The sequence below is a fragment of the Hyla sarda genome, chromosome 2 (genome assembly GCF_029499605.1).
Source record: "Hyla sarda isolate aHylSar1 chromosome 2, aHylSar1.hap1, whole genome shotgun sequence".
NCBI classification, from domain to species: domain Eukaryota; kingdom Metazoa; phylum Chordata; class Amphibia; order Anura; family Hylidae; genus Hyla; species Hyla sarda.
Window position 1 is genome coordinate 448,038,154 of NC_079190.1, and position 13,646 is coordinate 448,051,799.

General features: G+C 41.2%; 1 protein-coding gene across 2 annotated transcripts in view; it reads right to left on the reverse strand.

Annotated features, from left to right (window-relative positions):
* The window catches only part of EPHA3 (EPH receptor A3), a 434,619-nt gene that overhangs the window by 155,604 nt on the left and 265,369 nt on the right, over positions 1–13,646 (reverse strand). For both annotated transcript variants that reach the window (XM_056559344.1, XM_056559343.1), the window contains exons 4-5: positions 9,359–9,514; positions 6,076–6,411 (exon numbers count right to left, since the gene is read on the reverse strand). In XM_056559344.1, the coding sequence (XP_056415319.1) occupies positions 6,076–6,411; positions 9,359–9,514 (492 nt within the window). The remainder of the gene's footprint in view (positions 1–6,075; positions 6,412–9,358; positions 9,515–13,646) is intronic.

Below are 13,646 nucleotides of genomic sequence, written 5' to 3' on the forward strand. Positions count from 1 at the left end.
TGCTGGTGCTACAGTCCCTCCCTTTTCAAGTGGTGGACTCTGCACCTTTAAGAGAACTGATGGCTTGTGCTGAGCCGAGGTGGAGAGTGCGAAGCTGTCATTTCTTTGCAAAGAAGGCAGTACAAGGCCTGCACAATTTTGTGGAACAGAAGGTTGGCCAGTCCTTGAGCCTGTTGTTGTGTACTAAAGTGCGTGTGGAGCTGTAACTACTGTCAGGGACCATACAAGTCCTTTACGGACCACTGAGTTAATGTGGTTCCTGCACAGCCACAACAGCAACTTGGACAGGTCACGCAACTTCCGCCTCCACGCTCTCAGGCCATTGGTCCTGTGACAGAGTGTGACTCTGCCTCCTCATCCTACACCGTGTCCTCAGCCGCCACTGCACGGACAAGTCTCAGTGCCCCTCCAGCATACCATGTGTGCAGGGCACCACGGTGTCACGCTGTTCTTCACATGGTTTGCCTTGGCAAACGAAGTCACACAGGGGAGGAACCGCGAAAAGTCATATATGAAGAAATCGAATCATGGTTTACTCCACAAAAACTGGAAGTGGGAACCATGGTGACCGACAACGGGAAGAACATCATTTCTGCACTGCAACAAGCCTGAGACATACGCCCTGCATGGCACACGTGTTCAATCTGGTTGTTAAGTGGTTCCTGAAGTGCTCCCCCCCCATCTGCAAGAGATCCCAACAATGGGAAGGAAACTTTGCATGCACTTCAGCCATTCGTACACCGCAAAGCACACCCTCGTTGAAGTGCAGTGTAAGAATGGTATCCCCAACATAGTCTGATTTGTGACGTTTCCACATGTTCGAATTCCACCATCCATATGTTGGACCGACTATATGAACAGAGAAAAGCCATCACCGATTTCTTGATGATCCAAGCGGATAGGGGGACTCCCCTGCGTAACTTCAATGTCAACCAGTGGCAGCTCATACGTGACACCTGTCGTTTGCTCAGGCCCTTTGAGGAAGCCACTTTATTAGACAGTCGCCAGGATTACGGGATGAACGACATCATTCCACTTCTTCATTTACTACAACATGTGTTGGAAACGATGGCTGGTCAGGGCACTTGAGACATGACGCCTACATCTCACAGCCACATGAGCCCTGTGGGGGCTGAACTGGAGGAGGAGGGGGGAGAAACACAGTGGAGCACAGTTTAGGTTTTGCGAGATGGGTGGCGTTTCTAGTCATCTGACAGGAGAGAAGGAGCAGCTAGAGGAGCTAGAGGGTTATGAGGAAGGCGAGACAGAGGACCCAGACACATCGTGGCAGTATGCAGTGGAGATGGAGGCAGAGAGTCCCTCCGAGTCACTTGCACAAAAGCCTTATGATGTATGCTCACTTGCTTGCGTAGGCCCTTTGTCACCATTCAGCAGAGGGATGACTTCTGGCTCTCCACCTTATTGGACCCTCGCTACCAGCACAAAATGGGGGTCTTTTTTACACCCACTGAGAGGGAGGACAAACTGACCTACGACAGAGACATCCTACGTAGTCAGTTGGCCGATGCCTATCGGCACCATCATCCATCCTCTCACAGGTCTGACTCAGGGGGCCCTCTGTGCTCACCTTCCACTGCCATGGCTGTTGGGGAGGGGTGGGGTGGCAGAAGCAGTACCAGCTCCATCAGCAGTAGCCTGAGTCTACAGTCGCTGATGAGTAGCTTTCTTCACCCGCATAGTGAAGCAACTCATCAGCAGCAGGTAGACCTGGAGCAGGACCTGAACCAGCAGGTGGTGGCATACCTTAACATGATGATGCCAACACGCCTTGAAGATCTGCTGGACTTCTGGGCAACCAAACTTGATTTGTGGCCGGAACTAGCAGTGTTTTCCCTGGAAAAGCTTTCCTGTCTGGCCAGTAGTGTGCCATCAGAGCGGGAGTTTAGAGTGGCAGGGGCCATAGTAACCCCAAGGAGAACTTGTCTGTCCATGAAAAATGTGGAGAGACTGACCTTTTGTGAAGATGAATCAGGCAGGGATCAGCCAGGATTTCCACCCACCAATGCCTGATGCATCAGAGTAGATTGACCATGGTGCCACACCAACACTTCACAAATATGAATAGTGCAAAACAGATTTAAGGTGACTCCCCAGTTACAGACATTCCTTGGTATCGGACCACAAGTAAGTATTGAGGATATGTGTGGTAAGCTTGGGGGGTGCAGGGGGAATAGGATGTAGCTGTGCAGGGATGAAAGGGTGTAGCATTAACCCTTAACTGCCGTGATGCCAGGGTGCGGGTTCCTCTGCATATATATATCCTACCGCCACCCGTCCCAGGAACGATAGGGAGGAATAAAGGATTGTCCACAACCGGAATTGTAGTAAACTGGGAATAACTTTACTGCAGATTTTATGCAGGTTGAAATCAGCAAACTGTCTTTACAAGAGGACCGGATTTTAGGCTCCTCACAGGTTCATTGGGGCTTTGTAGGGAATAAGCGTTGAGGCTTGCTTTACGCTGTTCCACTGAATTTAGGGGTTTGATTTAGGTTAAGTAGTCACATAGAATTAGCTGAATTGGAGTTAGGTAGACTCACGGTTATCAAGACGTTTAAGGTATAGGCTTCAAGCCTAATTAATCTTGTAGATTTGCACAGAGCTCCGCTCGCTGTAATATCCCGGGGGAAATAGAGCGAGGATTGGACACAGCGCCCTTATATCCGAAGGGGCAGGCTCAAAGCTTATTGGTTCCCACACCTGTCAGTCCTATCACAAAGGATTGTGGTACATCACATGACTAAATCACATGACCTGAAAGGTCCTTAACTTTAGCATAACACATTTACTATAGATCCCATGACTTAAGGTCCTGTAAGTAACCTTTATATTACTAAATATTCTAAATATATACAATAAATTACAGATTTATGAGGCGACTGAGGGTTATCCCACTAAGAAATTCGGTGATTCGGACGAATCAAATTTTTCAAAAATTTGCTCATCTCTAATAGATAGATAGATAAATGATAGATTTTTAAAACTTTCCTACAATCCTGATAAACAAGATTGTTCCCTGCATACTTAAGAATACCTGTAGGAGCTGTCATGGTCGCTGTATTGGACATCGCCCAAACTTCCCAGAAACTGATATAACTAAGAAATAGCTGAATAGATTTTTTTTTGATAAGGCCGTAAAACTGTTCTCTTTATAGTCAGAGCCTTCACTGCCAAACAAGCTGCATTAATATCCAGTAATCAGAAGTCTTCCAGTTATTCATTAACTTATTTAGTTTAATAAAGTAAACGGCTCGATCCAGTGATATTTCATTATACACAACATTCATAAATATATATGTTTTGATAATTTCCTTGAGCAGCTAGATTAAGTAAAGTGCTATTTTGGCAGAGATGGAAAGCCAAAGTCTTATACTGGAACTATAGACATAAAATACAGCAAGATTTCATTACTGTACGCTGTATAAACAGGCAGTCTCTGATAGCATAGCTGCTCTATTATTTTATGTGCTCACTCGCAGTCATCTTATGTTTTGCCATAAACACTATCATAATAATATTATATAATTACGTTACTTTTCTAGAGGATTTCTATCCCAGGAAGCCCTTTTCCGATAACTCAGTTGTCTTACCTATAGCCCCATGTAAATCTAAGATAACATATCATAATTCCAGGTCTGTTATATCTTAAGTAAACCTAAAACTTTTATACTTCTTTTTACAAAATTATTTTAGTAAATAATTACTGTGACCTTTCCCTAAAATGTTTTTAACCGCTTATTTTCCACCCCACCTTCAAAAAAATAAAAATTTTCCACCTACAGGTTGATATTTTACACCTCCAATTGTACTTTGTAATTACATCAATGATTCCACCACAAAATCTATGTTGAAACAAAACAAAAGAAAATCTCTGTGGGGCAAAATTCTACGCAGTGCACTTTTTGGTAAAAATGACACCTTATCCTTATTTTGTAGGTCCATACAATTAAAATAATACCCAACTTATATAGGTTTTATTTTGTATTACTTCTTTTAAAAAAATTATAAATTTGTCCGAAAATTTGAATGTTTAACTGTCATTTTCTGATCCCTATAACTTTTTAATTTTCCATATATGGGGATGTTTGAGGGCGTGATCTGAAGTTTTTCTCAGTGCCATTTTTGTTTTGATAGGACTTTTTGATTGTTTTTTATAAATTTTTTAGGGTATACAAAGTGACCAAAAATATACAATTTTGGATTTTTTTTTTACGTGTACGCCATTGACTATGCAGTTTAATTAATGTATTATTTTTTATAGTTCAGACATTTACACACGCGGTGATACCACATTTCAAACTTTTATTGAGGAAGGGGTTAAATCACATTTATTAACTTCTTTTTAATACTCTTTACACTATTTTTTAGTCCCCATAGGAGACTATTACATGCAATCATTAGATTGCATACACTGAACAATGATATTCCATAGCATAGCATTGATCAGTGTTATCTGTGCTCGACTGTTCCAGCCTGCTGACGCTGACTGGCGCAGCGAGGGACAGATCAGATGGATGAGGAGGCAGGTAAAGTGTTACTGTCACTAAAAAAATAAAATAATTGACAATTCGATCAGACATGTCAAAAGTTATTGATCACACCGGGTGTTGTTCAATTGATTCTATTAACCCATGACCCTGAACTCATAGGTCCTCATGTAACATTGAAGGGCAACCTTCAATATTAACTGAAGTATTAAATAAATGCAAAAAATAAATAAATAAAAAAACAACACAAAACTATTACAAATAAGCTGTAATCCAGTAAGTAAATGCTGCATGCGTATTAAACAATGCATTCCTATGGAGCTCCAGTCATTAATGTTCAATGTCCATATCAGAAACCACTATCCTATTATATAAATTGCTGTGATTGATTTGTGGCGATTAAACTTCACTAAAGAGAGAATTTATAATCAGTTAATGTTACCAGTGATATTCAGGTTGTCTTGTATCCTGAACATGTAGCAGTCAATTTCCTGTGCCGTTTGCTGCGTATAAATAGCCTCATTCAGGATGTGCACCGCAGAGTCAGGTTTCCTAATGGTAACTAATATCTTGCTCTAATTTCCTTGCGCCGCTTCCTAAATGTGTGTAGTAAATAGTGGGAGCGCTCTTAACGTTGACCTGTGCAGCCTTAAATATTTCCCCCTACTGCATTACCCAGTGATTGATTCTAAACTACTGGCGGAAACTGAATTAATAAATGGTTGGAACTGTGGATTCATTCAATGTTTTGTGGTAGCCGGGAAAACAAGACATTAGGAAGCTCTCATGGTTAATAATAAATCAGCCTCCTGTATGTTCAGTGGTCGATCTGTTACAGTAACAATATGTTACCTTTTACTTGTCACATCTTGTCTACAGGAAAGCTTTAGTATAAGGCCCGAACTGCTCTAAAACAGAGGAACAAGCCTGAAAGGGGTCTCTCTGCAAGATCAAAGGACTTAGGACTTTAGCCATCATTGATGTTTAAGTGGTACTCCAACTATATACAATATGGGCAGTTTTTTACTTAATTTTTAACCAGGGTCTGAAGTTAGGGGATACTCGTTTATTCGATCAGTGGGGTCTCAGCCATAGAACCCCACCAGTCAGAAATGTATAGCATATTGAGTGGTTAAGTCATTAATGTCTATCTTTGGTGTATTCCAATGCTATTAATAATTAACCGTTGTTAGTTGGATTCGAGGAAGGCTTGAAGACAACATAGCCACCATTGTGGCCAGATAGATAGTTATGAAATAGATTAGTATGAGATAGACAAATACATAGATACGAGATGGTAGATGATAATTAGATAGATAGATGTAAAATAGATAAGTATGAGATATACAGATAACTAGATATTAGATCGATACAGTAGATAGATAGAAAGATAGATAGATAACTAGATATTTGATAGATACAGTAGATAGGTAGATAGATAGCCAAAGGATAAATGCAGCACACAGATGATTCTCATCAAATGGTGGTGGATTATTTCATAGTGCAAAGACACCGTTTCAGCCACAACTGTATATAACTGTACATGGAGTAGTGAGGAAACACTGACCTGCCTGGTTGGTGGTGATGCTGACTGCAGCGATGTGTCTCGCCGGTATACTCTGGTCAGAGACCCCATTCACAGATTCAATTTCAAAAGTGTAGTTAGTGTGTGCAAGTAAATCCATGATGGTCACAGTGGTGTTGGTTAAACCAATTTGCTTGGGGATAAACCTCATGCTTCCTTTGCAAGCTTCACAAAATTTTGTATTCCCACCACATTTCTTGCAGATGACATTGAAAGTGAGATCTTTTCGTCCACCAGTGTCCAGTGGCCAGCTCCAGTCCAATATGACTGATGTTTCATTGATGTTTGAAATAAGGTTTCTTGGTGCAGACGGAGGTCCTGTGACAAGAAACAAGCAGAACTGTAGGGGATGGTACGGTTTGTAGAATTTGGTATTGGATATTCTGTACATCTCTAGAGTTCAAGGAGTAGTGTAGCTGCAAAAAGTTAAAAAAAACTAACTGTTACTCACCTTCTGCCATTCTCTTGTTGCGCTGCTATCGGTCTTCAGTCCTACGGTCCTGGTCTTCTTCCTGCTTCCATGTGCACGGATCGTCACACTGCAGTCAGCTTATTGCCAGCTGCAGTAAGTTGCATGCTCCTTACATGAAAGTGCACTCAGCCTATCACTGGCCAAGGCATCGCTGCGGCCCGGCCTTACGCTGACCACAGTGTGACAATCCATGCACTGGAAGCAGGAAGAAGACTGGGACCGGAGGACTGATATCAACCCAACTGGGGAACAGCAGAAGGTGAGTTAGAGTTTGTTTTTTAACTTTTTGCAGCCGGGGCACAACAGGATCATAACAAGTCCCGCTACACTACTCCTTTAATACAATCCCAAGACATGACCTTTTTAGAAGATAATTACATGTGGTGCTGTGTTTAGTTAAATATGGCTTACTCTACATACATATAATATATTAACAATTAACAAGATATATGCAAGTAAAAAATTCCCTCTCCAGATTTAGTCAGGAGGTGAACACTTGGGTATGTTATTTTACCAGAGAGTGAAAATGTTGTCAAATTTATCTAATCATTAAAGATGATAAAGTATATACAGATGACTGTAGAGTTTTACTGAAATCATTTTTCTCATATTCTTAGAATGCTACCTCCAATAGGTGGCACCAGAGAGCGAGTTATTCTCCTTCTACTAGGGAGCTCATTTACATATCGTTCTTCACAGTGAAGCATGAATGCCCTGTAATTCTCCACATGAATTTTGGCACTCTTCTCAAGGAGAAACCTTAAAGAGTACCTGTCATTTGGAAAACTTTTGACATGTCAATAGTTTGATAGTGGGGGTCTGAGTGTTCTGACCTTTGCCAATCAGGCAAACGAGCCAGGAGAAGTCTGTGCTGCCCCCAGTTCCTCTTCCTCACATGATTGAGACATGCTTATAGGCGTATATTGTGAGTTTGTCTCAATCATGCGAAACAGGAGAGAACAAGCTGAGATCGAACTTCTCCCCGCTTGTTCTCCTGATAGGTGGAAGTCTAAACTCTCAGACCCCTGCCCATCACTAGGACATGTCAAAATGTTTTCCAAATGGGAATTCCCTTTAAAGGGGTACTCCGGTGGAAAACTTTTTATTTATTTTTTAAATCAACTGGGCAACTGGTGTCAGAAAGAGAAAGAGATTTGCAAATTACTTCTATTAAAAAAATCTTAATCCTTTCAGTACTTATTAGCTGCTGAATACTACAGAGGAAATTATTTTCTATTTGGAACACAGTGCTCTCTGCTGACTTCAAGAGCACAGTGCTCTCTACTGACATATCTGTCCATTTTAGGAACTGTCCAGAGCAGGATAGGTTTGCTAGGGGGATTTTCTCCTCCTCTGGACAGTTCTTAAAATGGACAGAGATGTCAGCAGAGAGCTCTGTGTTCCAAAAAGAAAAGAATTTCCTCTGTAGTATTCAGCAGCTAATAAGTACTGGAAGGATTAAGATTTTTTTTAATAAAAGTAATTTACAAATCTGTCTAACTTTCTGGCACCATTAAAAAAAAAAAAAAAAAAAAAAAAAAGTTTCCCACTGGAGTACCCCTTTAAAGGGGTACTCCGGTGGAAAACCATCTTCTTTTGGTGCCAGAAACTTAAACAGATTTGTAAATTACTTCTATTTAAAAATATTAATCCTTCCAGTACTTATCAGCTGCTGTATGCTCCACAGGAAGTTCATTTTTTTATTTTATTTCTTTTCTGTCTGTCCACAGTTCTCTCTGCTGACACTTCTGTCCATGTCAGGAACAGTCCGGAGCAGGATAGGTTAGCTATGGGGATCTGCTCCTACTCTGGACAGTTCCTGATATGGACAGAAGTGTCAGCAGAGAGCACTGTGATCAGACAGAAAATAAATTCAAAAAGAAAAGAACTTCCTGTGGAGCATACAGCAGCTGATAAGTACTAGAAGGATTAAGATTTTTTTAATAAAAGGAATTTACAAATCTGTTTAATTTTCTGGCACCAGTAAATTTTTTTTTTTTTACCAGAGTACCTCTTTAACCAGTCGAATAAAATAAAAAATGCAGCTTACAGTAAGGTTATCTACAAAGAAAAATGACTGTTAAAATAGACTACTCCACCTCATCTTATCATAATGAAACTGGAAGGGATTCTTTACATTTAAGTCACAAGCCAAGGGCAACATATCAACTCTCCCTTTGCTACTTGCAAAGGACCTACATCGGAGCCATAGTGGGCATGGCTTAGCAGAAAAGGGTGCAGTGTAAGAGAGAAAGGGGCATGGCCTAAAATGTGATGCTGATTCTGGGTGCAGTGTTTTGGTCTAAAGTAAGCCAGCTAATAATTGGTCTAAACTTAGACTGGATAGAGCATCTTAGATTAGACTAGACAGTCTGCGATAAATCTAGTGCACTGGAAAGACTGTCCGTCTAAATTGGCATTGTCTAAGACAGTGTTTTCTAAACAGCGTGTCTCCAACTGTTGCAAAACTACAACTCCCAGCATGTCCAGACAGCCTTTGGCTGTTCGGACATGTTGCAAGTTGTAGTTTTGCAACAGCTGGAGATGCACTGTTTGGAAAACAATAGTCTAAGAATGAAACACTATTAATATTTCTCCCCTTTAAATTCCATAGTACAAATATTTGTTCATTTTGAGACTGAATAACAAGGTGAGTATTTGGTTTCCCACACCTAAAAAAGTTTTCTGTATACTGTATGTGAAACGTGTGTTTTTGTTCCGTAGTATATACTGACACAACACTGACTTGCTGATAGTATGGCGGTCTCCTATGACGTTACTGAGCATACATACTTGTACAAGCCATAGACGGAGGGTCCTTATCTGCTCTGTAATAGTTCTTCTCGCACACACATTGTGTGGCGCCTTCTTCCTGAGTTGAGCTGTGTGGAGGACATTTGCCACATTTAAGATTCCCAGTAACTGCTTTGTAAAATCCTGGTCGGCAAGCTGAAACAAAAAGGAATATTTTGGAGTTAACTTGCTTGAGTTATGCACCAGGTTATGTCATACATTACCCCCACAACCATCATTCTGAACTTAAAGGAGTACTCTGGGATATGAAAGCGTATACCCTATCCTATCCTAAGTTTCAGATTGGGGGGGGAGGGGGCGGTGTCACACCACTGGGGTCCCTGGCGATTTCCCATATGGGGCCTCGGCTCTTTGCTGGAATAGTGCGTTTCGATCACCAAATGACGCAACTGCCGACACACCTCCCTCAATACTTCTCTATGGCAGAGCCCGAGACTGTCGAATGTAGCTCTCTCCTATAGAGATGTACTGAGGGGGCATGTCAGCTGCCGTGTCATGCGGTGGTTACACACGGCCCCTCGCCGCTGACTGCAGGGGGCCGGTACGGGTTGGACCCCCCTCGATCTGAAACTCATCCCCTATCCTTAGGATAAGGGATAAGTTTTCATAACCCGGAGTACTCCTTTAATAGAATGTGAAAACAGAATTTTGGAAAGTTTTGCAAATGCATTAAAAAAGGAAAAATTAATTTGGCATACACTTAATCATTCAAAGTCTTTGTTATGACTCTTCAAATCTACCTCCGTTGGCCTCCCATTTCTCTTGATCATCTTTGAGATGTTTCTACACATTGGTCCGAGTCCACTTTGGTAAATTTGGTGGACCGGACATGATTTAGAAAGACAATCAGGTCTCACAATGGATAATGCATATCAGAACATAAAATACGTCTGCCCAATATCCTGAATACTATGAATAGTCCCTGGCCCTATCTTATATGAAGGATAGTCTTATGTCTATCCCATTAGGCTTAAACTCCACTGTATTTGCAACGACCATTTCTGCAGGAAGACTATTCTACGCATCCACTACTCTCTCAGTAAAGTAATACTTCCTGATATTACTGTATAAACCTTTGCCCAATCTCATTTAAAACTATGTCATTTTGCGGTATTATTTATTTTGTCACACACTGGCTGAGCTTAAAAGATCCTGTGTGCAGATGGGAGAAGATTCCAGAAGGTCAACCATCACTGCAGCCTCAACAAATTGGAGCTATAGGGCAGAGTGACCAGAAAGAATAAACTCCTCAGTAAAAGACTCATGAAAGCTCAACTGGAGTTTTCCATAAAACATCTAAATGACTTTCAGACTGTAGGAAACAAGATTCTGGTCTGATGAAAATAGGGATAAACTGTTGGGCCTCAATTCTATGTGTCACTGCTCATCACCTGCCCAATCCCATCCCTACAGTCAAGCATGGTGGGGGCAGCATCTTCCTATGGATTGTTTTTCAGCAGCTAGGACAGGGAGACTGGTTAGGGTTTAGGAAAAGCTAAATGGAGCAAAGTAAAGAGATATTTCTAATGAAAACCTGATCCAGAGCGTTCTGGACCTCAGACTGGGCAGAAGGTTTAAAAGACAATGAGGGAGATTTAGCAAAACCTGTGTGGAGAAAGAGAGATGCAGTTGCCCATAGCAACCAATCAGATTGCGTCTTTCATTTTTAAAGAAGCCTTTTTAAAAATTAACATACATAGAAAGACAAAAAGGTACCCGCCCTCACTGCAAGGAAACAGCAGACCGACTTCTATGGCATCCCGGACAGATCCGACTTCAGACTGACAGCAGGGCGCTCAGAGTGGAGGCGACTGCTGGCAAAGTTTCGCGCAGATCGGGCTTCTTCCAGCAAAGTTTTGCGCAGATCGCGCTTCTTCCGGCCTCGTACTTTGCCGGCAGTCGCCTCCACTCTGAGCGCCCTGCTGTCAGCCTGAAGTCGGATCTGTCCGAGATGCCATAGAAGTCGGTCTGCTGTTTCCTTGCGGTGAGTGCGGGTACCTTTTTGTCTTTCTATGTATGCTATTGAGGAAGTTCGGGTTTCTTGGTTCCCAGCACCTCCGGACCCACAGGCATCAGGACTCTGCGTTGCCACAGTGACAGAACGCTAGCCTCCACAGTACATGCTGACATAATTGGTCTTTCTCCATAGCAGTGCCCTCTAGCTTGTGTTAGTTAATTTTTAAAAATTAAATAAGCAATCTGATTGGTTGATACGGGCAACTGCACCATTCTTCCTCTACACAGGCTTTCATAAACTCTCTGTAAATTATTTTTATATATATATATATATATATATATATATATATATATATATATAGACAAAACTAAACAATTCTAGACAAACCTGGAATAATGGTGTTGAGATTTGTCACATATTTGTTGGGATGACTGTTTTTCCCATTGATGACATAATCGAGAAAAAAATATGTAACAGGATGCTGGCGCCACTCTGTTAGGGTCTTAATAGTTAAATATGAAAAACAAAACACCTTCACACTTTCTGTAACATGTCTGACGTGTCCTGTTAGTGCGAAAATGCAACAAACACTTCCTAACAGTAGGAAATGGCAATTCAGATGACTACGGTGAGGAAACGTCCCAGCGGTCTTTACATCTACACTATAGAATACATAGCAGAGCACTGGGCTGTGTGATACATTGTAATAAGCGCACCATTGTCTGCTTCTTCTCCTGGGAATCAGGTGGCTCTGTCGTCAAAAGTTTGGCTGTTGCCATGATATATACAGAAAGCTGCTAGGGTGGAAATGAACTGTTTGGAGACATGGTGTCGAGTATAGCCAAAATCCTCAAGCTGATCCTATGGGAATGCCACTTCCATAGCTTTATGACGCTTTGGGAAAATTATTTTTGCTTACTTCACATAATTTAGGATAAAAATAAAAAAGTTGACTATTCTTTAACCCAGAATGGTAGTATCGAGAACACGTACTGTATACTGTATTATACCCCCCCCCCCCCAAAATGTTAATTCAGTAATGTGCTTTATTTAAAGAATACTTCATAACACAGAACATGTGGAATTACTCAAAAGAGTCTCCCAATTTAGACTTTCAGCTGTCCCTCATAACAAGAGAGTTGGGCCCAGAAAGAACTTTCTTGCTGGAGAACACTGAAGTCTGCCATAGTAAAAAAAAACAAAGAACCCTTAGGACTTTGTTCATTTACTGTAAACATTTTGCTTTTTCCCTGAGGGGGGCACTAGGGAGATAATGAGCATTAACAGCCAAGCTATTATGTTGGGGCCTGTAACTCAGCTGGTCCAGTTCCAAATGTGGACAACGCCTGCAAGTTTGCATTACTGTAATAGTATAATATCTAGTATACAGTACAGTACAATTTTATACAGATATAATTCCAGCTGGTGGTATACAAGTGTGCACAGTACTATTATATACAGATATAACTCCAGATGGTGGTATACAAGTGTGCACAGTACTATTATACAGTATACAGATATAACTCCAGATGGTGGTATACAAGTGTGCACAGTACTGTTATACAGTATCCAGATATTACTCCAGCTGGTGGTATACAAGTGTGCACAGTACTATTATACAGTATACAGATATAACTCCAGATGGTGGTATACAAGTGTGCACAGTACTATTATACAGTATCCAGATATTACTCCAGATGGTGGTATACAAGTGTGCACAGTACTATTATACAGTATACAGATACAACTCCAGATGGTGGTATACAAGTGTGCACAGTACTATTATACAGTATACAGATATAACTCCAGCTGGTGGTATACAAGTGTGCACAGTACTATTATATACAGATATAACTCCAGCTGGTGGTATACAGGTGTGCACAGTACTATTATACAGTATACAGATATTACTCCAGCTGGTGGTATACAAGTGTGCACAGTACTATTATACAGTATCCAGATATTACTCCAGCTGGTGGTATACAAGTGTGCACAGTACTATTATACAGTATCCAGATATTACTCCAGCTGGTGGTATACAAGTGTGCACAGTACTATTATACAGTATCCAGATATAACTCCAGCTGGTGGTATACAAGTGTGCACAGTACTATTATATACAGATATAACTCCAGCTGGTGGTATACAGGTGTGCACAGTACTATTATACAGTATACAGATATTACTCCAGCTGGTGGTATACAAGTGTGCACAGTACTATTATACAGTATCCAGATATTACTCCAGCTGGTGGTATACAAGTGTGCACAGTACTATTATACAGTATCCAGATATTACTCCAGCTGGTGG